Source organism: Elephas maximus, chromosome 5 (genome assembly GCF_024166365.1).
Source record: "Elephas maximus indicus isolate mEleMax1 chromosome 5, mEleMax1 primary haplotype, whole genome shotgun sequence".
In the NCBI taxonomy this organism is placed as follows: Eukaryota; Metazoa; Chordata; class Mammalia; order Proboscidea; family Elephantidae; genus Elephas; species Elephas maximus.
This window is the reverse complement of record NC_064823.1, coordinates 159,913,045-159,940,015: the sequence shown is the minus strand read 5'-3', so window position 1 is coordinate 159,940,015 and position 26,971 is coordinate 159,913,045. Positions and strand designations below refer to the sequence as shown.

Below are 26,971 nucleotides of genomic sequence, written 5' to 3'. Positions count from 1 at the left end.
AGACCATTTACACAATGGCCCTGCCCTCCAGACCCTAAGGTACTGGTCTCATTTTGGAGGCCCCTAGGCCCTGGGCTTCAGCTCTGCCATCCAGGCCCACTGGGGTGGCATCTCTGCTCCCTCAGCTTTAGGCACACCATTCTCCTAGTCCATCTGAGTGGCGACTCCACCCTTTAAAACCCCAGAGGTCCTGGCCGTACCTTTTGAGACTGAGGCAGCTCAGCTTCCTGTGTTCCTTGTCTCTTCTGCTTCTGATTCCTAGTTCCTTAGTCTCTTGGCCCCTCAGCCTCATGCCTGCATCTGCCCTGCTGGGGCAAGTGTTCCAAATATCTGTAGCTACACTGATAAGTGTCTGGAGGCACTGTACTCCGCCAGTAAACTTCAGCCAGAAGGCACTCAGCTCCCTTGCTCTGTGGCTCAGCAAATTTAGCTCTACTGATCAGTGCCTGGAGGCACCCAACTCTGCCAGGAAACCTCCTGCACAAAGGCCCTCAGCCCCCTTGTTTCATGGGTCAGCTTCAGTGCTGTCCAGTGATGGTTTCCAGGTTCTGCTGCTGTGGGTCTTCTGAGTTGCTGGTCTTCTGCTCTTGGTGGTCCTCTGCTGCTGCTGCTCCTCTATTCATTCACAGTTTCAAAACCACTTCCACATTTTACATATCTGTTAGAGCAGCACCTCACTCCTGGTACCAAATGTCGTAAGCTGGGTTATCTAGAGAAGCAAAACTAGTAAAGTGTATAAATATACATAGAGAGAGATTTATATCAAGGAAACGGCTCACGTGATTGTAGAGGCAGGAATGTCCCAAGTCTGTGGATCAGAATAGAGGGTTCTCCAGATTCACGTAGCTGCAGGGGTTGACAAACCCAAGATCGGCAGGTCGGAGAGCAGGGCTCTTGCTCACAGGCTGTGAAGATCGACAAATCCCAAGGTCAGCAGATAAGCTGATAGCTCATGTCCCAAGAACCGGAGGTCAGATGAACAGAAGGCAGCTGCAGGATCTAGAGAGGCAAAAGCCGGAATGCCCGCTTGTATTTGGATGCAGGCCACAGCAGATCCCTTTATGGGGTGTTCGCGTATAAGCGCTGAGAGTCAAGGCCCAGCCAAGCTGGCACACGATCTCAGCCATCGCAGGTGCTTTATGTGGCGTGCTTGAGCATCTTGTAGGGAAAGTGTACCTTTGTTGTTTTTTTCCAAATTTTCTTTGCTGCTTTTGCATACTTATTTTTCTAAATGAACTTTAAAAACCAACTTGCCACATTTGTAATCTCTGAGTTAATGGCTAGAATTGCATAAAATTTAGTTTCTGTTTTAGAAGTTTAACGCATTTGTGATATTAAGTCTTTGTTCATAAACATATATGTTACTCTATTTATTCAAGTTTTTTACATCCTTGCGTAAAGTTCTATAATTTTTTATAGACTTTTTTTTTCCTTGATCATTTCTGGCTATTTATTTGCTTTTGTTGCTAATCGGAATGAAATTGTCTTTTTTTTTTTTTTAACCAGTGATTGCTGGTGAAAGAAGAATAATCGATTTGTATATGTTTATCATGTATCTACCCACTTTCGGGACCCTCGGTTTTAGTAGAAAATTCAATCATTTTATCCGCACTACTGACAGCTTCGTCAGTTTTCACACCTGTGTCCACCTTTCCCTTTTTGCGTCTCCTTATTGTTGGAACCTCAGAGACATTGCTGAAGAGCAAGATGATAGCCGAGGCTTAGTTCTGACGTGCCGTTATTATCCGCCGTATGGAATTCCTGATATATTTCTCATGTCAGAAATTTCATCATAATATTTCACTGGTGTGCTTAGGAAGTTTATTATTTTATTTCAGGAAATGAGTGCTGAGTGTCATTAAATGCTTTGAGGGCATAGGTTGCTATGAGTTTTCTCTTTTAGTTTGTTAACATAGTGAGTTAAATTTCATCACGTTGAACTAATTGATGTGTACCTAGACGATACTCTACGTGTTCATGGTATATCCTTTTCCTATTTTAGTTTTGGGTGCCTTTTTCAGATGAAGTATACACCACCCTCTAGGAAGTACCAAGAAGACACCAAGAAACGAGAGAAAGCGTGATCAACCGCAGGATTTGAACTGCTCATAATTTTAATATTTTTGTATCTGTATTCAGAAGCGAGGTGGTTGTTAGGTGCTGTCGAGTTGGTTCTGACTCATAGTGACCTTATATAGAGCAGAAGATTGGCCTATAGAAATTTCACTGAGGATTTGTAAATAGATTGTAATTTTCAGTGATATTTTCTCAAATGCGAGAGTTGCTGAAAAGTGCTTAGGTTTCTTTTTAATGTTGATTTCCTCTTTAATTGCATTAAAGAGAATATAGTCTGTGTGTATGATATCCAGTCCTAGAAATATCTCAAAACTGATTTTGAGGCTTAATTACTTGATCAAATTTTGTACATTTCCATGTTCTTGAGTAAATCTTGGATGCAAAGTTGAGTATCTACTAGCTGTAATTTGTTACTTTCCATATCCTCACTATTTTTTGTCCGTTAATTTAGTAGCACCTGCTAGTTGCTACTGTTGTACACAGGGTTGCTATGAGTTGGAGCTGACTCGAGTCATGGATTGTTGTTAGAGTTGGTTCTGACTCATAGCGACCCTGTGTACGACAGAACGAAACACTGCCAGATCCTGTGCCATCCTTACAATCATTGTTATGTTTAAGGCCAGTGTTGCAGCCACCGTGTCAGTCCATCTCGTTGAGGGCCTTCCTCTTTTTCACTGACCCTCTACCTCACCAAGCACGATGCTGTTCTTCAGGGACTGGTCCCTTCTGATAACATGTCCAGAGTCTCACTATCATTGCTTCCAAGAGCACTCTGGCTGTACTTCTTCCAAGACAGACTTGTTCGTTCTTCTGGCAGCCCGTGGTATATTCAGTATTCTTCACCAGCCCCGTAATTCAGAGGCATCAATTCTTCTTGAGTCTTCCTTATTCATTGTCCAGCTTTCATATGCATGCAAAGCGATTGGTAATACCATGGCTTTGGTCCACCATGGGTGACCCTGTTGGTATTTGAAATACCGGTGGCATAGTTTCCAGTATCAAAGCAACATGCAAGCCACCACAGTATGACAAACTGACAGACGTGTGGTGGATGTCATCTTTAGGGACTGGCTTTTTCACTCAGCACAGTTCTCCGGGGGTCCATCCAGGTTGCAGCTTCTCTCAGTAGCTCGTGCCTTTGAATTGCCGAGTAGTGTTCCTTGGTAGGATGTCTTACTGCGTATTTAACCATTCACTTGTTGAAGGATCATTGCAATTCCAATAAAGACCCTCAAACCATGTTTTGTGGAACACATGACGGAGAAGGAGGGTTGTGTGGCCTGGGCTGCTGGGGTCCAGTGAGCTGAGGGCTGGCCCTGGATTATACATGTGGAGGTCATTGGTGAGCCCGAGGAGAGTCAGAGTGTGAACTGGAAAGTGGCCCCAGGAGACTGGGAGATCAGCTTTCGTGGCAGTGGTGAGAGCTGGACCAGGGAGATGGGGCCACAGGTGTTTATTAAAGAGTGGCAAATAAGCAGCATGGTCACGTGATGGGACAGCACAGGTGGAGGGGATTGCTTCAGATGGGGGACCTGTGTGGGCGAGGAGTGGGGAGCCGCCTGGGTGCGTGGGGATGCAGGGGACGCAGGCGGCTCAGGGCGCTGGGCCTGAGTGGACATGCTGTTGTCAGTCAGCATGCTGGGTGGCTGTGACCCACTGCGCGAAGCAGGCTTGAGTGGTGGAGAGTGGGTATTTTCAAACCTTTCGTTCGAGTGTATTCTTTTGTGGAGGTGGAATTCACGGGCAGTGAAGTGCGTGGCCGGGGAGGGTTCAGTTCCATGCGTTTGCCTGGTGTGCACAGCCTGGCACCTACCACCCCGAACAGGCTCCAGGCCATCCTTGACCCAGGGCATCCCTGAGCCCTGGGCTGGGGGCCTGGGCCCCATGGCTGGAGCTGCCATGGGGGAGCAGGCCCCAGTGGTGAGGTTTGTGAAGACGTGGCCCAAACCAGCCAAGAAGTAGGAGGCCTGGCGTTCAGGAGTCAGGTGTTTATTTCCACTTCGTAAATGAATTGTCAGGTCTTTAAAAATCTCCTTTAAGAAAAAATACTGTATTCCAGAGGCCAGTGCCTTTTTTTTAATCAGCAAAAAGAAAATGATGGAGAAACAGGCTTTGTTGTAGTGATGGAAACATGGACTGGGGTAACCCTATTTCTCGATTTTCCTGTGCAAGTCCGTGGTGTTGAAACATCTCTTTCTCATCACTTTCAGTATTCAGCTGAGAAACTGAACAAAAGCGGCAGTTTGTTCCCCTTTGACCTCAACGGTAAGTGTTGAAAAGCTCTGGCGGTCTTCCTGGGGCTGGTGTGGGCCTGCAGGAAGCAGAGTCAGGGCCTGGGCCCCTGGCCTGGGGGCGGAGGTGGAGGCTGTGTAGTGGGATTCGCACCTAAGGTTGACGGTCTTAGTCATCCAGTGCTGCTGTAACAGAAACACCACAAGTGGATGGCTTTAACAAAGGAAAATTTATGTCCTCATAATAAAGTAGGCTAAAAGTCCAAATTCAGGGCATCAGTGCCAGGGGAGGGCTTTCTGTCTCTGTCTGCCTTCTCATCAGTCCTTCCTCAAACTAGAAGCTTTTCCGTGCAGGGACCCTGGGTCCAAAGAATGCTCTGCTCCCTGCACTACTTTCTTGGTGATACGACGTCCCCAACTCTCTGCTTGCTTTCCATTTATCTCTTGTAAGATAAAGGTGGTGCAGGCCACACCCCGGGGAAACTCCTTTACATTGGATCAGGGATGTGACCTGAGTAAGGATGTTACAATCCCACCCTAATCTTCTTTAACATAAAACTACAGCCACAAAGTGGAGGACAACCACACAGTACTGAGAATCATGGCCTAACTAAGTTTACACATGTTTTGGGGGGACACAATTCAATCCACGACATTGACCTTCATAGCCACGCCCAGACAGTGTTTCAGTCTTGTCCCTCGGGTGCCTAGAGTTCTTCAGTAGCTATCCTTTCCCTTTGCTGGACCAGTGGTTGGAGGGTGATCCATGAGTCCAGGTGGGTGGTGCCTGTGGCTAAGGGCCAGTTAGGGTACTTGGGAGATAGCCCCTTGCCCTTCTGCCTGGAGTCACTTTAAACAGTGACAGTGTCCAGGATGGAGCCTGGGAAATTGCTGTGTCCTTTCTGGAAAGGCACCTGGAGGTGCCAGAGTGAAACATCCACTCCATGGGGTCCTGCGGCCCCCTGTTGGCAGCACAACCTAGACAAACCAGAGGGCAGCAGGCCAAGCGGTATCCACAGTGTTGGCTGGAGCTCTAACATGTCTGGCCCTGGAGCCAGCTGTGGGTTGTTGGGGTGATGGCAGAGTGGGAGGGGGTGTCCGTGCTGTGGGGTGCTTGGCCCCCAGCCCATGTCCTTGGCGGCTGGCCACGCTGAGCATGTCGGGGAGCCAAGCCTAGTGGTGGTCACGCTCTCAGTGCGCCTGTGCACTGTTTTGCTGGCTGCAGTCAGATGTGCTCGTTGGTGGTGTTTATAAAGGAGGAGCTGAATGGAGAGAAAAGGCAGGGTGGTTTACAGTCAGACAGACCTGAGTCTGAGCCTCAGTTCCCACCCCAGTTGAGACCTGGGGGCGGCCGTCTCTGTTGGCCAGGATCACGGGGCTGTGGAAGGCGCCTGGATCTGGCCAGGGTGGTCTGAGTGGTGATGTGTCTGCGTGCCAGACAACTGAAGTGAAGAGTCTCTACCAGATCTTTAATGGGTAATGGAAATAAAAGTCCCCACCGCGGTCCCAACGTCATCACCTGCCCCAGCCTTTGGCGCTTCTCCCCAGCTCACCTTCCTGCTTCGGTCTTGGCCTCCTGGAGTCCGTCCTGCCCTCAGGCCAGGCCAGACCACCACTGTCCCAGCTCAGAACTCCCTAAAGGCTTCCCACCGCAGAGTCAGCCCCACTACTCTTGTGGCCCCTAGGCCTCCTCTCTGACTGCACCTTCCACCCCCTCGTACCCCTTTCTAGCCTCCTTGCTGCTCTAGGGTCACCAGGCCCCGCCCCACCCCAGGGCCTGTGCTGGGGCTTTCTCCCTCATGCCTCTCAGCTGGACAGTCACTGCAGAAGCAGCTGGTGAGGCCGCCAGGGGCTGCTGGATGCCTTCTGCCTGGACTGGGTTTTGGACTACCCTCTGGGCCTTACGGCCAGGTGTTGGCTCCATGTGAGGAAGCCTGTGTACCTGACTGTGTGTTTTCTTTTCTGAAGGGTGGTGATGGAGGCAGTTAGGAAAGCGCCCCCAGGGGGCAAGGGTGAATCTGATAACGCACGCCCGGAGTCTGGGCGCCCAGGTTGGGTGGCATGAGGCAGAGGGGCTGGTGGGAAGGGGAGCGGGGCCCCTTGTGTGGGGAGCTTCTGCAGGGCAGTGGTCATTCAGGGAAAGCTGGGGAGTATAAGTATTAGATGGAGAGCAGAGGCCTTGGTGGGCATGCTCTTGAGTTGCTGGAGCTAAGACTTGACTGTCTCTTGAGAAGCACCGGTCCAGGGGAGTGTGAACTTTGGTTCTGTTCTCAAGTCTTTACCTGGGGTGTCAAAGGCAGAGAAGGCCAGTGCAGGCCCCCCTTGGTCCGTTCATATTCTTCAGATGGCACATTTCACTGCCTGCCAGCTGAGAGGCAGGCACTAACTCAAACGGAGAGGGCCGCTTCTGGTGGCAGGGCTGGCTCTGGACGCTCACAGCAGACGCCTGGTTCATGGGGCCTGGGGTGGGGAGGCTCTGTCCCCAGATGCGGTCCCCACCCGCTGTGTGTGATGCAGGGAATGGGTGGCAGGGAAGCCCAGGAGCTGAGGCCGCCGGAGTTCCTGCCGGACAAGGTAGCCGGGCCTTGGTGCTGGGCCTCTGTCCGCCTCAGGCCACTTGTGAGGGAGGGCTTCACTACGACTTCTCACAGCTGTCAAGAGGGAAAGAACACTAGTGGCGTCCCCTCTCCGAGACTACTGAAGGAGTGTGAGTAGTTTTGAGGAAGCAGCTTGGTGGGGTCCTCACCAGTAAGTCACACACTCGCACATGACCATTGAACCCCAGGATAGGAAAAGCCTTTTGATGATGTAAACAAGTATTTTGGTGAAACTGAGTCAAGCGCAGAGGAATCTGGTTCTTTTCCTGGAACTGACTGGTGGGGAGATGCTAGGCTTGCTAAGACCAGGCACCCTCCTGAAGGAAATGGGCAGCTCCACAGCTAACCTGTGCAGGAGACACAGGGCCATGGAGAGGCCATTGGCAAGTGCAGGTGGCCAGCCATGCTGGGGCCTGTGCAGCCTCCGTCGGCCCTGAGGTGCCATTCGCCTCCCTGCAGATGTCTTGAGTAGACAAACCTGGAAGTCCAGTCCAGGCTTGGTGAGGCATTCCTGGGTGTTCTAGGCTGTGGCTGGGCTTCCCACCCCACCAGCCAGGGCAGAAGCTGGTCCCTGTGCTGGCCCCGCATGCTGAGATATATCCCTGTGCCTCCGCTCACTGTCTCTCCCCCACCCCCTGTGTTTCCTCAGTAGACAACAAGAGCCCCTGGCAAGTTCTAAGTGGAGGACGGCCGGTCTGCAGCGAGGTGGCCCAGGGCCCTGCCTTCCCCTTCCCTCCTGGCCCCTTCGGCTCGGCTCACACCATGGGGCTCCAGTGGCGACCAGAGTCACCCAGCCCATCCGTGGGGCCTGGCAGCATCAGTGACGTGAGCCTCAGTGAACACTCAGGGCAGCCCCTGGCCCCGCCGACCAAGCGGCACTGCCGGTCCCTGTCAGAACCCGACGAGCTGGCGCGCTGCCGGTCCCCTTGGAGGCCCGGTGGCTCTAAGGTCTGGACTCCTGTCTCCAAAAGGCGGTGCAACAGTGGTGGCAGTGCCACACTGCAGCGCTGCAGCGGCCCCGGGAGCACCAGCCTGCCACGGGCTGTTGCACCACCGAGCCACACCCAGCCTGTAGCTAGCTCACCCCCGCCTGCGGCGCCCAGGCCGGCTTCGGCCAGCAGCAGCTTTGTGGACTATGGCGCTGCAGGGCCCTGGGAGCTGTCCTCGAGGCGCCGCCTCTCGCTGTCGCAGGAGCACATTGCAGATGCGGCCAGTGGCCTGCCCTCCGCCAGCAGCACCCCGACCACCACACCCGAGCTGAGCCGGCGCCAGGGCCTGCTGCGGAGCCGCTCGCAGCCGTGTGTGCTGGACGAGAGGAAGAGCCGGCGCAAGCGGAGGCGCGAGGAGGATGCCAGGTGGACGCGACCAGCCTTGGACTTTTTAAAAATGACACGGGTGAGGCTCTTGTTGTAGTTTTGAGTAGGGGTGGAGGGAAGGCTCAGCTTCCTGGACTTGGTATTTCTTGGGCTGAGGGTGGTGTTGGCAGATGGTGAATGTTTGCTTTGCAGAGTTAATTTGATCACACCTTGAACTAACATGTGCCTGAGAAGAAAGCTGAGCTCATGGCTTTGCACCTGGAGGCTGTCCCTGTGCCTTCAGAATATCCTGCCCTGCCTCACCCCCTCCCTCCAAAGAAGCAGAAAAAGCCTGGAAGAGCCTGCTCGCCGTGCCCCGGGGTCTGCGGGAGGAGTGGAGGCCTGAGCTGTAGGTGTCCACGGTAGTGCAGCTTGCCGCCCCACGTGGGCGCAGCCTTTGTTTGTTGGGGAGAGTCTGGGAAGTGAGGTGTGGAGCTTGGTCCAGGGTGGAGCTGCAGCCCACCCTGCAGCCCAGGCTTCCTTTCTCGGGAGATTCAGCTGGAACCAGGCCCTCTTGCCTTCATGCTCTTCACTCAGGACTCACTGAAGGAGCCCTGGTCTGTCGAAGGCCTGCACATGCCTCTTGTTTAGGAACTTAGAGATTTGAAGTGATGCTTTCGAGTTGTGGTCTAGAAGGAAATGCTAATCTCGTGAGGAGCATCATTACCATCACCTCCTCCCTGTGTCTGCTTACCGCACGGTCTCCTCGGCAGAGTTACTAGACTATGTAAAAAGGCCCTGGGCCCTTAGTGTTTTATTGGAAGGGGTCACATTCACTGCAGTGTATTTGGAGACTTACTAATGGGCTTCTCGAAGAGCTCAGCTGGAAGTGGCATCATTGGGGGTGCAAATGTGTCATGTGCCTGCTTGGTTTCATTCACATCTGCTTGACCGTTCTGAATGCAAAAGGAGCTGAGGCAGCTGACGCAGTAAGACTGGGACTTGCCGATACTATTAAGCCTGTGAAATGAAGGAGAGGACAGACCTTTGAGCAGCTGAGGCTGAGGTGGTAGGAAAGCAGGCCACCTGCTGGGCCCCGTCAGCCTGATACTTCCTTCCCGCGCCGGTTCTGGGGCAGGTCCCTGGATTGGTGCACAGGCCTTCCCACACGGCGACCTGTGGCCTTGGAAAGTTACCTGACTTTCCTGACTCCCCCCCTCCCCCGACCCCAACATTATCTGTGATCTGATGCCCCGCTTTTATGGGACGTTGGGTCTGAATGCTCGTCGCATTCAAAAGCAAGTACTCTGTGTGTCAGAGGGCATCTGCTGTGTGTGTCTTGCGTCATGTGGGCAGTGCCTGGGCTGCCCTTTTGGGAGATCAGTGGCTCGAGACTCTGGAGTCAGTTTAATTTTAAATCAGTCAAGATCAAATAAACTTAGAAACTCAGTTCCCCAGTTGCACTGGCTCAAGGGCTCCATGGCCATGTGTGGCTGGTGGCCACCATATTGGATGGTGCAGACTTGGAGAGAGCTGTCTTGGGTTGTGCTGCTCTAGACCCACATGCTAGGTCTTCCTGACTGGTAGGTTCTCTGGAATACTCCCCACAGTGGCTGTGAGCGGGTACAAATCCAGATGGCTGACTTTTCTTATTGGTTGTAATACTTCTCTTCAGAGCTCTGGGGCTTAGACAATGAATGTTCTGAAGAGAAGGTGGCCATCCTGGTGAATCACACTCTGTGTTGGAAAACCACCCCTCTTCCTCTTTGCTTCCCCACAGAAGCAAACCAGGAGACCTGAAGGCTGCTTGTCTCCTTTCCTTTCTTCTTTGTTTCTTTTTCTTTCTTTTCTCCCTGTCACTGGCACATTACCGTACCCCCTTCCCCCAAAGACACCTAGAGGCCCTTTTGCTTCCCACTCTCCTCTTACCCAATCACTCAGTTCCCTGGTTCTGGTGGGGCTGTCTCCTGGGCATTTCTCTAACCAACCCCTGCTCCATCCCTATCACAGCTGTCCTGCCTCAGGCTTCCTGATAACACCTCAACTACTGAGACATCATCTTTGTTAGTTTCTTTGCCTCTAATCTTGCCATCCTCCATTTAATCTATTAGAGTGAACTCTCTAAAATGAAAATGCAAGATTGTTATATTAGCCCATATTTAGCAGTTTAAAGTAACAAATGTCTGTTGTCTCACAGTTTATGTGGGTCAGGAATTGAGGGGGACGAGGGGATGGGGATGGGGGAGGAGGTGATGGGAGACAAAGAGACGGGGATGGGGGATGGGGACAATGGGATAGGGGACGAGGGCATGGGGGATTGGGGGAGGGGTGCGAGGGGGTGGGAGGTGGGGATGAGGGGAGGGGGGTTGGGGGACAGGAGTGTGAGGGGATGGGGGTGGGGACGAGGGGAGGGGGGATGGGGATGAGGGGACAGGGATGAGCGTGTGCCCTTGCCCTTCTTCCATGGTTCAGCCCAGTCACAACACCCAGTGCTGTCTCCTGCGTGTGTCCACAAGCCTTTCCTGGGCAGACAGTACAGTGGGTACATCTCCATCTTCCTGGGCGTCGCCAAGGTGTCCTGAATGGATTGCCTGCCTCCCCCACAACTTCCCCTGCCTTCCTCCCCGACGTCCTCCCCTTGCCCAACTGCTGACAAGGTAGACAGTTGCATGTGTTTTTGGCTTTCCACCCTTTCCCTTCTGGGAAACACCGACTTGTGTCTTAGGCTGTTCTTGCTCCTTGGTGGTTCTTTGTCTTTCTGATGTTTGATCTGTTGGAACTTTCTGTATGGTAGGACCCTGATGTCCTGCTTACTACGCCTTCCCGTCAAGGCTCGTGTTCTGTTGTCTTCTTCCATGGTATGTTGATGAGTAGACGTTCTGCTCAGGACTGACAGCCTGCTCCGTGAATCTGCCAGTGGCTCAGCTCCCTGCACTGGGGTCTCCATCCTCAGCCCGAGGACATCTCGCAGTGAGGTTGCTTCTCTGGTTCCCCCCAACTTTGGAGGAAGGCGCCCAGACCAGCCTTCCGGGTGCTGTGGAAATGAGCCTGCAAGCAAGGTGGGCGGGTGGGAGAGTTGTGGTGTGTGCTTGAACTCAGGAGGGGCCCCCCCGTGCACAAGTACGTAGCATGCCTGTCTGCCTTCCCAGAAGCGCCGGGAGCAGAGGGCCAGCATGGAGGCCTTCTGTCTTGAGTTCTCAGTGTCACATGTGAAGAATTTGAATCCTGTGTGTATTTGTCAGAAATTTAAAAATAAGAGAGTGGGAGAACCACAGCGGAAGTAAAACACTTAAAAAAGAAAAGCACACAGCTAGGCCAGTTCTGCTGTGGGGCCCCTCCTAATTGGTGGCAGGTTGGAGGCTGGCGGCCGCAGAGGGAACCACACAGCTGTGCCCTGCCTCCCCGTGTACCGCTGACCCCTCACTGTTCACAGTGAGTGAGTTATGCCTGCGAGAAGCTTCAGCTCAGAAGGTTTTTCTTTTCTGTGAAAACATGCGCTCCATTCTGAGACTCAGAATCCTACATCTGGTGGTTTAGTCCTTCCAGGAGGCCCCCAGCAGGGAATGTGGCTCTGGGCTGCTCTTGCTGCCATCACAGGGATTTGTCTACTGAGGCTGCTGATTATTCTGGGAAGGGGCTCCCGGTCGGCACCCTGGGCATCCTGCAAGTGGTAACCAGACCTGCTCCCAAGGAGGTGGGATCAGCTGCACTGTGGATGAGGCCTTCGAATACGTGAGGGTTTTCACAACCAAATAATGCTCCCAAAACAAAACATTTAACATTTTCTGTTTTGATTGGCACAGCTCTGTTTCAAAGTTGAAATGAAAATATCCCTGAGAACATGCATGTTGGAACAGGCTCCTGCAAAGTAGGTAGCAGGTGCGAGGTTGTGGAAAAGTACCAGGTCGCGGAAAAGCACCAAGTCATGGAAAAGCGTGAGGTCGCAGAAAAGCGTGAGGTCGTGAAAAAGTGCTTGCATTTATAGGAAACCCTCAGCCCCTTGAGCGTGATCAGAAGTTACTCTCATGTCCTGTAAAGAAGGAGACGCAGCTCTGCCCTCGGGCTCAGCAGAGCCTCTGTGCAGAGACCCTCAGTGCTGGAGGTGGTCCCTGGCCTGGTGTTCCCTGGGACTTGCCGGTTTTTACCACGTGTCCTGCTGATGCCTGCGTCCACGTTGCCCGGGGAGGAAACTGACGTCTAGAGAGATGACCCAGACTTCTCGCCCGGACTCCGTGGCCGCTCTGAGATGTGACATTCTTGCTGATATTTTGATAGTTCCAAGCACCTTGTCCCTCTGGCTCTGGTGTGACCCAGGAGGTGCCCGGAGCTGGCCATCCATGTAGGGCAGTGTCAGGGGGGTGGGGACTGGTGGCAGGTTGGTTGACTGGATTTCTGTTTGTCATGTTTTCTCTGGTCCTTGTCATTATTTTTTGCCACGCGCTGTCTTAGTTACCTAGTCCTGCTATAACTGAAATACAACAAGTGGGTGGCTTAAACAAACAGAAGTTTATTTTCTCTTGGTTCAGGTGCCTAGAAGCCCGAATTCAGGGTGTGCCTCTCTGGGAAGGCTTTCTCTCTCTTTTGGCTCTGGATTAAGGTCCTTGTTTCTTTGAGCTTCTGCTCCTGGGAGATCTTCATGTGGCTAGGCATCTCTCTTCCCTCATCTCTGCTCCTCACTTGCTTGTTTAATCTTTTTTATATCTCAAAAGAGATTGATCTAAGGCACACCCTACACTAATCCTGTCTCATTAACGTAACAGAGAAGATCCATTTCCAAGTGGGGTTGTAACCACCAGTATAGGGGTTAGGATTTACAGCAGATACATTTTGGGGAGATGATTCAATCCATAGATCACACATAGCAATCAGACGTTTTAGCAGGGGCACTACCTGTCCTTGTCTGAGGGGCCCTTCTGGTAGGGAGATCACTTCCACGAGGCAGGGGGTGCCCACTCACCCCTCCACTGGCCGTGGTGGGTGACTTATGGCATCTCGTCCCAACACTTGCCTATGCTGCTGAATGAGACAGTTTTGTGAAAGAGCGTGCTGGTCTGTCGCGTGGCGGAACTTCGTCTGGACTGTTAGGAGGCTATTGGCAGCCTTTGTTGTTGAGAGTATACACAGCAGAGTATACACCAATTCAACAATTTCCATGCGTACAGTTCAGTGACCCTGATTACATTCTTTCAGTTTACAACCACTCTTACCCTCCTTTTCTGAGTCGTTCCTCCACCATTGGCATAAACTCACTGCCCCCCGTGTTTCCTATGTGATCATTTGAGTTGCTCTTGTCAATTTGATCCCATATAGTTATTAAAAGAACACATGCTCAAGGCAGACGTTCTTTACTAATTAAGCTGAACTGCTGTTTGGTTTTTTCTGGGGATATTTTTGGTCTAAAGTTAAAGATTATCTCAGGGCAATAGTTTTGGGGGTTCATCCAGCCTCAGTGGCTCCAACTGTGGTGTTGGAGAAGAATATTGAATACAACATGGACTGCCAAAAGAACAGACAGTCTGTCTTGGATGAAGTACAGCCAGAATACACCTTGGAAGCAAGGGTGTAAGACTTCATCTTACATATTTTGGACATGTTGCCAGGAGGATCAGTCCCTGGAGAAGGACATCATGCTTGCTCACCGATAAAACTAAAGAATAAAAACAAAAACAAGACAGCTTGTAGCTGTTCAAGCAAAGGACCATTGTGAACATAAAATGTTCAAATAGCGCAGGTTGAAAGCTCGGTCTTTTGCAGCTAGAGTGAAACCTGTGAGAGCCGGAACTCCACAGGACTGCCTTGTTTTTCTGGGTCCCCCAAGTTCTCTGCCTTTGACTTTTCTATCACTTGTTTTAGTGGAAAATATTTCAGTTCTTCTCTGACAGGTTTCTGCCTTACACAGCTTCCGGCTTTTGCAGGTTGTGCTGTCCTATGGTTTCCCCCTGCTCGTTTTCTCGAATCTTCCCCAGGAGATGTAACGCCAGCGAGTGTCATGCGTGGAGATGAGGAGAAGTTACAATGTGGAGATGGCTGACTAGAGAATCATGTAACTGGACAGAAAGCTGTGCCACCCCTGCGATCACACCCTGCTGGAGTACGTTGGGTGTCACAGCGCCAGCTTTCTGCACCTCATTGACGTGGGCTGAGGAGGCCAAGCCTCCCTGACCAGCACTGCATGGGGTGGCGGTCCCCGGGGCGAGGCCAGAGCCCACCCCTCACGGAGGACTGGGAGGACCTTGGGAGGGTCTCTGATCTGCAGTTCCCTGTCTACCTGAGGTGTAAGCTCAGGCCTGTATTCAGAGTTCACAGTCTGGCAAGTTGTACCTGCTTTAATTTTTTTCTTACTCTTTCCACTTACGTTTAGGTTGTACCACAGTTGAATAAACAATTTTAAATATCTACTCTAACCTTTTTTTCTCAATTATTTTAACTTTTCAACTTATATTTAGATAAATGTGAAAGGTGACACATATGAAAACTGGGCAGTGAGGGTGTTCCTGCCTCTGTTGCGGGGTAGTATCGCCGCTGTCAGTGAAGGCTCTGGGGAAGAGAGGCTAAGCAGCATCTTGAGACCACTGTGTGGCCCCCACTTTTGAGAAAGTCAGTGCCGCGGTCACAGGCTGGCACCCAGGGTGCAGGCAGGTGCCGGGGGTGCAGGCTGGCACTGGAGTCACAGGCAGGTGCTGGAGTTACAGGCTGGTGCTGGGGCCACAGGCGAGTGCTGGGGTCACACTTATGTTATGGGGTCACAGACGGGTACCGGGGTCACACATGGGGGTGTCGAACTCAGCCAAGGCATCTGGGAGAGTGGGCTGGCTCCTGGGCATGTGGCAGGAGGAAGGTTGGGCATGTGAGCTGCTCCTCAAGCCTAGCCTTGCCTTATTGAGTGGGGTCAACCAGAACTCAGGTGTGGGTGATAGGAGTGTCCTCAGATGGCCCAGGCAACCGGGCAGGAGCAGAGACCAGGAACACTGCCTGTGTGTGGTTGAGGTGCACGATCAGGCACATGGTCCTGTCACATCTTGAGTTATCGGTTCTCAGGTCGCAGGGCGCACTGTGGCTGCAGTATTTTGGTGGTCGCCTTTGACTCACCAGTCTCGAGCCATGTGGCTCCAGCTGGGACTGGTTGCCCCCACACTGTCCTGTCTCCCTTCACTGGCCCCTTGTGGGGTCCTACTGTCCATGTGCCTCGGTTGCAGGCTGTCTTTTTCTTAGTTTACTGTCTCGTTTTGATAGAGTGTAGTTGTTAGGTGCCATCAGTCCCATCTCATAGCGACCCTGTGCACAACATAACAAAACACTGCCCTCTCTTGCGCCATCCTCACAATCGTTGTGGTGCTTGAGCTCATTGTTGCAGCCACTGTGTCAGCCCATCTCTTTGAGGCTGTCTTTTTCGCTGACCCTCTACTTTACCAAACATGATGTCCTTCTCCAGGGACTGATCCCTCCTGATAACATGTCAAAAGTACGTGAGACAAAGTCTGGCCATCTTTGCTTCCAAGGAGCATTCTCGCTGTCCTTCTTGCCAGACAGATTTGTTTGTTCTTTTGGCAGTCCATCGTATATTCAATATTCTTTGCCAACACCACAATTCAAAGGCATCAATTCTGCTTTGGTCTAGCTTTCACATGCATACGAAGTGAATGAAAACAGCATGGCTTGAGTCAGGCGCCTTTTAGTCCTTAAAGCGACATCTTTGTTCTTTCACACTTTAAGGAGGCGTTTTGCAGCAGATTTGCCCAATGCTGTACATCATTTGACTTCCTGACTGCTGCTGCCATGGACCTTTGGTGGAGTATCTTGTTGAGAAAGGCTGCGTGGAAGGCAAACGTTTTGAGATTGTCCACAGCTGAAAACTTTCTTAGTCCACTCTTATATTCCTCTGAGAGTTGGGAATAGAATCCTGGGCTGGAAACTTACTGCCTTCAGGGTCTTGAAGACGTTGCCTGTTGCCTTCCGGATTCCAGCGTTGCTGATGAGAAGCACAAAGCCCTCTGATTCCGGATTCTTTGTTTCTTGACTTTCCTCCCTGGAGGCTTGTTGTCTCCACTTTACTCTCCATGTTCTGGAATTCATGATCGAAGACCTTGGCGATTGTCCATTTTCGCTGATTGTGCTGAAGACTTGGGGACCCTCTGATTTTGCAGACTCGTGCCCTCCAGTCTGGGGAATTTTCTTGAAGTATTTTGTAGGTGATTTCTTAATGCATGTGCACATCTCCCTGTGCCCGCCCGCTGTGCTTCCCTGTTTTCTTTGTTCAGGCTTTCTGTAACTCCAGTTATTCAGATATTGGACCTCCTCGACCGGCTCTCTCCATCTTCTTTTTCTCTCTAATTTTCTCTCAATTCCAGGAATGAATATCTTACCTCTGAGGATAGTAATACCAAGTTTTGTTTGGGGAAAGGGGATGTTTTCTTTTCCCTGCATAGCCTGTTTCCCTCAAGTTGCCTGTTTCTTCTGATTTATTCTAGTCTCTGACTTTCAGGTTAGATGCGTTCCTCAGATGTTTGGTTGTCTTCTTGTGTTTTAGAGTGGGGGCTCTGTGCGTGTGGGTGTGGCCCCTCGACTGTGAGCTTTTTTAGGCTGATGTGGGTCAGCTGTGTGTTGGGAACCTTCAAAGTCTGTATCTCTAGGACTTTCCTTTGGGGCTGGTCAGATTTCCCAAAGAAGATTCTTCAGCCTCGGAGGTGGAGGGTACTTGGAGCCACACGGCTAGGGGCCAGGGCTCTGTGTTTAGGGTGTGTATGTTCACTTGGCTCTGCTTCCGTATGGTGTTGTCCCCTACTCTGTGCCTGGCACCCCCAATTCAGAGACCTCCAGCTTATTGTCTTTAGAGAATAAATCTCTACTGTCCTGCAAGGTTGGGGAGGGGTGCTGGCCTAAAGGCTGGGGTGGGGGTCTAGGGGTCTGATTACTTCTCATACTGGCTTCCTTATTACAGCTCCCCTCGTATTTAACACACCCAGACACACTCGCCATGCACACACACACACACTCACGCACATGCAACCATACCCTCGCCCGTGTGTGGTATGGACACGCCTGAGCCCTCTGGGCCTCCATAGCTTGGCGTAGGCTGGTCTCTGCCCTTCCTCTTGGTCAGCTGAGCAAGACACTCTGTTGTGTTGGCCAAGTTGGCCCCAGGAAGTTCTTTTTTTATATAACTATTTTATTGCATTTTTGGTGAAAGTATACATAGCAAAGCAGGTTCCTATTCAACAATTTCTATACTTATTGTTCAGTGACATTGGTTACACTCTTCACATTTTGTCAACATTCTCATTATTTCTGTTCTAGTTGTTCTGTTCCCATTAACTTAGCCTCACTGTCCCTCAACCTTCTCATCTGTGCTTTAGAATAATTGTTGACCATTTGGTCTCATACAGATGATTTTTTAAAACAGTGCAGTACTTCAGGATGATAGTCTTTCCTTTATGAGCTGACCTGCTATTTAGGTAAAAGGTGACTTCAGGGGATAGTTTCGGTTTAAGGTTTAAAGAGTATCTCGGGGTAATATTCTTGGGAATTCCTCTAGTGTCAATGGGTCCGGTAAGTCTGGATTCTCTGAGAACTTGAAGTTCTATTCCACATTTTTCTCCCATTCTATCAGGATGCAGTTATTGTGGCCCTGATATGAACGTTCAGTGGTGGTAGCTGGGCACCATCTAGTTCTTCTGGTCTCAAGGTAGAGGAGACCATGGTTCCTGGAGACAATTAGTCTTGTAGACCATTTCCTCTCTGAATCTTGGATTTCTTTTTTCTCTTTTGCTCCAGACTAGTGGAGACAAATAGTTTATCTTAGATGGCTGCTCAAAAGCTTTTAATACCCCAGATGCTACTCACCAAACTAGAATGTAGAAAATAACCTTTATGAACTAATTATGTCAATTGACTCAGTGTCCCATGAGACTATGACCCTAAGTCTTCAAACCAAAAAAGCTAATCCCATGAGGTGACTGGTTATGTCTAAGAAGTATCAGTATCTGTGGCCCCTATTTGTTTTGTTTTATACACACACACACAAATTTTTTTTGGTTAGAAATTATACATAACATAACATTTACAAAAACATTATTTTTCTTCTGTACAACTTAGTGGCATGTGTTACCTTGGTCAAGCTATGCATACTTCACCCACATTTGGTGCTGCCTTTCCCATCACCATAAATAAAAAGTGACTACTATCTAGAGAATTACTGCCCCCTCCCCAACCCCTGGTAACCATCAGTAAACACTGGTCTTTGTATATATACCTATTCTTGTCATTTTATAAAAGTGAAATCGTATAGTATTTGTCCTTTTGTGATTGACTTACTTCTGTCAGCATTACATTCTCCAGGTTCATCCATGTTACAAGGTGTCTCTTTATGACTGAGTAGGATTTCCTTGCATGTATGTGCCAAGTTTTGTTTATCTGTTCATCTACTGATGGGCACTTCGGTTGTTTCCATCTTTTGGCTGTTGTGAATAGAGCTGCAGTAAACGTAGGTGTGCATATGTGTCTGTTCCCGTGTCTTCTATTAGATCTCTAGGGGATATGTTGTTGTTAGGTGCCACTGAGTTGGTTCCAACTCATAGCGACCCCTATGTACAACGGAAGAAAAGACTGCGTGGCCCAGCACCATCCTCACAGTTGCTGCTATGTTTGAACCCCTTGTTGCAGCCGCTGTGTCAGTCCATCTCACTGAGGGTCTTCTACTTTACCAAGCATGATGTCCTTCTCCAGGGGCTGGTCCCTCCTGATAACATGCCCAAGGTACGTGAGACGAAGCCTCGCCATCCTTGCTTCTAAGGAGCATTCCACCTGTACTTATTCCAGCACAGATTTATTCATTACTTCTGGCAGTCCATGGTGCCTACACCATAATTCAAAGGCATCAGTTCTTCTTCCGTCTTCCTTATTCATTGTCCAGCTTTCACATGTCTTCAAAGTGACATCTTTGCGTTTTAACACTTTAAAGAAATGTTTTGCAGCAGGTTTGCCCAATGTGATACATTGCTTGACTTCTCGACTGCTGCTTCCATGGGCGTTGATGGTGGATCCAAGTAAAATGAACTCCTTGACAGCTTCAGTCTTTTCTGTGTGTCATGATGTTGCTTATTGGTCCAGTTGTGAGGATTTACATACCAAAGGTATATACACTAGGTATAGATCTAAGTGGAATTATTGGACTGTAAGGTTCTATTTCTAACTTTCTGAGGAATTGCCATACTGTTTTCCATAGTGATTATACCATTTTACGTTTCTGTCTGCACTGGCTAAGTTTTCCAGTCTCCCCACATCCTTACCAACATTTATTGTTTTCTGTTTTTTTTTTTTAATCAGTTCCATTTTAGCAGGGTAAGATGGTATCTCATTGTAGTTTTGTTCTGAATCTCTCTAATGGCTAATGGGAGCCCTTGTGGTACAATGGTTAAGCACTCAGCTGCTAATCGAAAGGTCAGTGATTCGAACCCACCAGCTGCTCTGTGGGAAAAACATGTGGCAGTCTGCTTCCGCAAAGATTTACAGCCTTGGAAAACCTTTGGGGCAGTTCTGCTCTGTCCTACAGGGTTGCTATGAGTTGGAATGGACTTGACAGCAGTGGGTTTGGGTTTTTTTTTTAATGGCTAATGACAGCATCTTTGCATGTGTTTGTTGGCCGCTTGAATGTCCTCTTTCTGGGAGGTTATTGTTGCCAGTGTCTGTCCTTGTTTCTTTGTAGCACCTGGAGCCCTGGTTTGACCCACGCACATGTGCAGTGGGCTCCCAGTACTCACAGGCAGCCAGAAGCCCTGGGCTCCCTGCCCTGACCCGGCCTTCGGTTATGGCTGTTGTGCCTGAGGGCCAGCTCACCCTGGTGAAAGCAGGCACGCAGCGTGGGTCTGTCTCACGTGGTCGTGGAGGACGTGCTGTCCCACAGAGAACCCATGGGCTTCAGTCTGGTGGGAGCCTTGGCACGTGCGACCAGGTGTGGATGCTTGTTGAAGTGACTTCAGGGTACGTGGGGGGAGGTTCTGCTTCCCCTTGCGACTTGCCAACTTCATTGTAGCTGGAGGAGCTTGCCTGTCTATGAGTGGGGCCTGTCTTGCTGTCCCTGCAACCTGGCCTGTCCCCACACACTGACCGTCCTGCACAAAATTTCAAAGACCTGCTGAAATTTAGGCCAAGAACCCCTGATTTTGGACTCAGAGACTTGACCTTTGTGTTTTGAGGAAATATTCTGTGTTCACCTGCTTCGATGCAGGTGACTTCAAACCACAGTGATGGTAGCCGGAGCCCTGCAGTGTCTGTGACGGGGTCACACATGGTGGATTAGGCCCCTGCCCGGGTCCCTCATCCTCTGAGCCTCAGTGTCCTCAGCTGTGGCCTGTGGCTCTGAGCAGCATCAGGTGCCCCGTGAGGTGGCCTGAGGCGTGATGCCCCCTTTTCGCCCTGTCGAGGGTTTGCTCTTCACACGTCTTCCTGTTTAACCACGGTTGTGGGGCTTCTTTCGCAAACCACACAAGCTAGATGTTACTAAGCAGCCTGCTGCCCTCACACTTCAGCTACACCGTTGCTTATGCAGCCTGTGAATGTGGCTCACGTGACGATGACGGCAAGGACCTCTCAGCAGTAGCTCTCTCGCCATCTGCCAGGCTTAGTCGGGCTCGGAGGCTTGACTTCTGTGGTGCAAACCAAAAGGGAAATAGCTTGAGATTTTAAGAAATTTGGCCACTAAAGACTTGTAAAGGAGACGTGGTGGCGCAATAGTTAAGCACTCAGCTGCTACATGAAAGGTCAGTGGTTTGAACCCACCCAGTGGCTCCATGGGAGAGAGACCTGATGATCTGCTCTCGAGAAGATTACAGCCTAGGAAACCCTACGGGGCAGTCCTACTCTGTTACGTGGGGTCCCTATGAGTCGGAGTCGACCTGACGATTCTGACACATACCAACAACAAAGACTTGTAAGATTTCTTTTAGGTCCCTAGGTGGCACAGATGGTTTGGCTCGACTGCTAACCTAAAGGTTGGAGGTTCAAACCCACCCAGTGGCACTCCAGAAGAAAGGCCTGGTGATCTGTGCCCCTAAAGATCACAGGAAAGAAAACTGTGGGACAGTTCTACTCTGTAACACCCGGGGTCGCCAGGAGTCAGCATCTACTCTATGGCAGTGTGTGTGTATAGTGCCGGGTGTCCCCCCGCTGTGCCCAGGCCGGGCAGTCTGGAGCCAGCGTAACAAGGAAGCGAGGCCAGACGCAGCCAGACACGAGGCCGTCTGGGCTGGGAGCCGGCGCGAGGGGCTGTGCTCTGCCCGCTGTCCCTGACGCGCCGAGGGCCCACAGATCAGCTGGCAGGTTTGCCTCTAGAAATGTTATTTATTTTATTTTGTCGTTGAGCACGTCCATGGCAAAACACACACCAATTCAGCCGTTTCTACGTGTACAATTCAGTGACATTGATTGTGCTCTTCCAGTTGTGCGACTGTTCTCACCCTCCCCTTGGAGTTGTTTCTCCCCCGTTAACAAAAATTTACTGCCCCCTAAGGCTCCCCTCTAGACTTTTTAGTGGCTGTTGCCACTTTGGTCCCATCTACATAGTTCCTACAGGAGAACAATGGTCAGGGCAGGCCTTTGTACATGGAAGTGGTTTGATAGGTGGACTCGCCTTGACTTGAACAAAGCGCGGATTCCTTTAGACCCACCTCCCGGATCTCTTGAGGCCAAACCCATAGCCGTTGGCTCTTTAAAGATTTGGTTCTTGTTCTGATAAATAGAATTTTACTTCTCAAACAGTGACTTTTTTTTTTTTTAAATATTTTGTTGTGTTTTCTGTGAAAGCTTACACAGCACATTCATTTCCTGTTTAACACTATCTGCACAGGTTATTCAGTGACAGGTTACGTTTTTCACGGTGTGTCGACAATGGTTCACGTTTTAGTGGAACAGTGCACGTGTGGCCTAAAAACACAAATTCAAAGGGGAGCTCTGCCCTCCCAGGGGAGAGGCGTTTGTTTACTCCACTGTGGAGTTGTTTCTAGGGAATTTGCCAAAAGATAGATTTTTCCATCGTGTGCCTAGAAGAATGGCGGTTTCGGGGAGAAGATTCTTTGGTTGTGTCAAGTTGATTGACTTGTACCCTAGGTTCATAGTTTTAGACAGATTGGCTGATATCCAAATTAAAAAAAAAAAAAAAAACAGGAAACCCCATTTGCCTTCTGGGCGTGTCTGTGTGGTTTGGGCTTTGCCCTCCCATCACCTCACATGTCCAGGCCCGGGCCAGGGGCTGAGGGGATGGAGAGGACAGAAGCCCCCTACCCTTGAGAAACCACGAATAACATGGTGATGTGTTTCCAGGTGCAGCCTGGGTGTGGGCCTCAGAAAGGAGCCCACCTGGTCCTGGCAGTGGCAGGTGACACCTGGGCAGGTGGAGGAGGCGAACAGGCTGTTCCCAGCGGAGGCTGGACACGCCGTGGACAGGGTGTGGGCACTGCAGGAAGCACAGGACTCGGAATTTCAGGCGAGACCAGGAGACAGTGGGCTGAGGGGGGGGGGTACCCCCATGGAGTGGGTGTGGAGGCAACTCCACAGGAGATGCCATGGGGGCAGTCCCACACGGTGGCCTGCTGGGCCTCAGAACCCGTGGGGCAGTCAGGAGAGGTGTCAACAGGACCGGCTCAGGACTGTCTGCAGTTCCAGAGAGAGCTTCCTGGGTTCCGACTCTGGGTGGGGAGTACGTGAGAGGGCAGGCTGCTGAGGAGAGCGAGCTCTGGCTGGAAGGGCCGAGGGCGAAGAGAACTGCAGCGGTGGTCTGGACAGGGGCTGATCTCCTGAGAGCGGTTCCAAGAGTCCCTGAATGTGGCCCCATGGGGCCCTTCCAGGCAGGGCCGTTCCAGTGTGGGGGGTGCTGAAGGTGGGTGGACAGCTGGTGGGAGGGGCCCTGTGATGGGGGCGCGGTGCACAGAGCAGGCCCTGGTTCTGTGTGCGCGCACGAGTGTGTGCACTTTTGCATACGCATGTGTGCATGTGTGTACGTGTGTGCTCCTTAGATGCTGAAGGATCAGAAAGATTGAAGCATGTTTACATTTGAAAGAGAAAAGGCTGAAGACAAAGAAAAAGGTGCTGGGCGGATGCAGGCCCCTAAGGAAGTGGGAAGAGGAGAGACTCAGGGACTCACGAGGGGTCTGATGGGGCCCAGGTATAGGGGTGGCAAGAGAGGTGGGAGCTCTCCCCTGAGACCATGTTGGCCTGGAGGGGTCTGTGAGCGAGGCTGGGGAGGCGCTGTGGTGGGAAATGCAGGGGAGACCGCCCCTTCCTGACCAGCCCCTCTGGGCGTCTTGAGTTCTTGCTCAGGGAGCGGGCCTGCTGTGGTGGGCTCAGGTGGAGCCCGTGGGGGGCTGGCAGGGCCCTGGCGGCACTTCCGGTTGTGGCCAGGGACATGGCCGAGGATGCCTCCGCCTTGTGTGAACTGCAGGACCAGCGACACCAAGCGCACCAGCCCCGGCAGCCTGCCGACCTCTCTTTTCTTCTTGCAGACGCTAAAGAATTCCAAGAGCCTCTGTTCCCTCGACTACGAAGATGACGAGGAAGATGACGCCCAAGTGAAGACGGTGGTGTCCTCCCCGTGTGACTCACACGACCTCATGAGCATGGTCACGCCTGGCTCCAGCCCGGTGAGGGAGTGCCCGGGGCCCTGCCCCGCCGGCCTGCGCCCATGGACCCCAAGGGAGTGCGTGGCGGCCACGGGTGAGGGTGAGAGTGCCGGGGCCCCCGGTGACGGGGACAGTGCTGAGGAGGAGGGTGTCTTCCCTCTGGACTGCGGGGACCTTGACCTGGAGCAGATCGAGAACAACTGATGGCCAGCGTGTCCGTTGGTGGCGCCCCGATGGAAAAGGGGTTCCGCGTCATTTCGAACATCAAGGTATCATTTTGATTACAGTTTTCCTAAAGAAGTATTTTGCATTTTTTTGGCTTTTACAGTTTCAGAGAAAGCTCCTCTATTTTGGAATGAATTTTCAGAAGAACATTGTATTAAACGTGCATCTTCAAACCGACCCGTGTGGGTGTGTCTCCTTGCGCCAAGAGCCCCGTGGAAGCGCGGTGCCCGGTTTACCTGGTCAGAAACCCCGGCGCTGCTGGGCTGGCCCCCAGTAGGTGGGACGGGCATCTCTTCTCCCCAGAGGGTGTGTTACGGGTGTTCAGGGCCCACACAGGCACAGGTGGCGCTTGGTGCCCTTCGCCTGTGACCTGGGTTTGGTAGCCTGGCCGTCATGACTGCCCTGGTGTCCTGTGTGATGGCTTCCAGCTGGAAGTGGTGCTGCTGGGGCAGAGTCTGGCTGAGACGGTGCAAGCAGTTTGCAATTGGCTGCTAACCTTAAGGTTGGTGGTTCAAACCCACCCTGTGTACCACAGAAGAAAGGCCTGGGGATCTGCTTCGGTTAAGATGACAGCCAGGAGACTCCAATGGAACAGTTTTCCTCTAACACAGCTTGCCCCGAGCTGGAATCAACTCAACAAGATGAGGTTTCTGGCTGAGGACTCCCTATCAGGTGTGGCTGTGCCTTCCTTAGCCAAGGAGGGTGCGCGGGGGCCCTTGAGCTCCCAGATGGGGTTTGCAGACGACCGTTCCTGGGAGGTGACCCTGTCAGCACTCCTAGTTGAAAGTGGCCGGTGGCGTCGGTCAAGGGCGTTGTGCTTTGCATGTGTGACTGCCCCCGTCCTGCCTGGTCTTGCTTTAGCACAGCGACAGAGCCTGGGAGCCCCCGTTCTTTATCTCTGTAACACAGTAAGATCACAGGAATTTCTAACAGACATTTATCTAAGGACTTTGGTTAACAGAAAGTTTATGATAGTGAAAGAGAGCATTAATAACCTTGAGACATTTTCTCGATTTTTTAAAATTAGAAGTTTTTTCTTTTTTTACCCCTAAGAAAATTTGTGAAAGGTCGATAATCCATGTCTTTTTCCTAACTTGTGTGGACTGTCCCCTGAAGGTGGGCAAAGGTGGGAAATGATTTTATTTTATTTGGATTGGCCCAGCCCCGACATGGGGGAAGCCTGGGTACCCTGCTTTCTGGTGCCACCCTTCGACCCTTTCCTATGAGATGGAGGGGGCAGGGCAGTTGAGGATCCTTTTGCCTTCCACCTCAGGACAATGGGTGTGTCCCCTCCTCCATCCGGGCCACCTGGACTGTGCTAATGTGGCTGCCCTGCAGACAGCGGGCCCACAGCAGGGTGGGCACCCGTGTGTGGCAAAGGCCACACTCTTCGTCCACATCTGTAACTGTCCAACACACCCTGGTCTACACAGAGCATTTTGTACATAGGTACATACACACATGCATGCACACAGGCATAGCTGTGCATGTGTATGTATGTACACGCAGGTGTGCACGCAGGCACACATGCACATGGGCACTCAGGTGTGCATGTAGGCACACATACATATGCACACGGGCACACAGGTGTGCACTCAGGCAGACATGCACGCGGGCACACAGGTGTGCACGCAGGCAGACATGCACGCGGGCACACAGGAGTGCACGCAGGCACATGTGCACATGGGCACACATGCACAGGCATACACATGTATACACATGTGGATACAATGCACATGCATGCACACGAGTATGCAAACACGTACACGCATACACAGGTACACATGTAGGTACGCGCACACACGCATGGAGGCACGTGCACCTTGATACATTCCAAATGGTAAAACATTGATAGGCTTTATTATTTAAACCCATGCAATAAACCTCAGAATTAATAAAAGGGTAAAAAAGAAAAAAAAAAACAAACTACTTGGAAATTCAAAGATACTCTCCTAAATAACTCCTAGGTCGGAGAGTAAATAACAGGGACCGTGACAGGCGGTTTTACAATTATACAGAGAGAGAAACCACACGTCCAGGAAGCAGCTTTAGGAGGAGCTGGTGGAAAATTCACAACCTTAAATGCTTTTATTACCAAGCAAGAGAGACGGAAAATAAATGAACTAAACATTTGACACAAGGAAGGAAAAACAGAACAATAAAGTAAATCCAAGGGAGGCAGGAGGGGGCGGAATAAAGATAAAGGCGGAATTAATGAATTGGAAACAAGAAAAACGGTAGAGCCCATCAGTAAATCCAAGAGCCAGTTCTGTGAAATAAATAAATAAAATAAACAACCCCCTGACCAGTCTAATCAACAGAGAGAGAGAGGGGAGGGGAGCAGAGGGAGAGCTGGGGCCCTCCAGGAGCAAGAAGGAGGCATCAGAGCGGCACAGGAGATGAAAAGGGACAAGTTAATACATTCGAAATTCTTGGTAAGATTGATAATTTTCTAAGACAACATAAATTACCAGAATTACCTGAAAGAGGTTTAAGAAGAAACCATATACATAACTGCCGGAGAACGGGCAAAGGTATGTGCTCGGGGCTCCGTGGTGACGACTCATCGTCTGTCCGGCACAGACAGGGGAAGGGAAATCTATTCGGATGGCGGGCCTGAGGCAGAGGGGGCTCCAGGGGCTGGGGGAACCCCAAGGAGGGCCGCCCTGGCCGAGCTCTGGAGGTCAGGAACAGCAGGCCCTAAACACAGGGAGGGGTCTGGGAGGGGCAGAGGAAGAGTGAGGAGGTTCAGCTGCCTACAGGCTGGCGCCCAGCTTTGGGGGCACTGAGGTCTTCTCCCTGGCTGTCCAGAGGGCTGCACAGTCTGCCCACCTGTGCCCCTGACCTTGGGTGTGGTAGGAGCAGCCTGAGCTGCTTAGTGCAAACAGGACCAGGTCAGGAACAGACAACCCCGAAGGCTTGCGAAGGGGATGTCAGAA

At 51.2% G+C, this 26,971-nt stretch overlaps 1 protein-coding gene across 3 annotated transcripts in view; it reads left to right on the top strand.

The window, feature by feature from the left end:
• The window catches only part of FAM53A (family with sequence similarity 53 member A), a 57,806-nt gene extending 33,435 nt beyond the window's left edge, over positions 1-24,371 (top strand). For 2 of the 3 annotated variants that reach the window (XM_049886586.1, XM_049886588.1), the window contains exons 3-5: positions 4,287-4,341; positions 7,554-8,299; positions 23,691-24,369. In XM_049886586.1, coding sequence (XP_049742543.1) covers positions 4,287-4,341; positions 7,554-8,299; positions 23,691-24,011 — 1,122 coding nt within the window. In that variant the 3' untranslated portion in view covers positions 24,012-24,369. Of the gene's footprint in view, positions 1-4,286; positions 4,342-7,553; positions 8,300-23,690 lie in introns of all 3 variants that reach the window. The other variant, XM_049886589.1, reaches the window with a different exon arrangement.
• Positions 24,372-26,971: the final 2,600 nt, after the last annotated feature.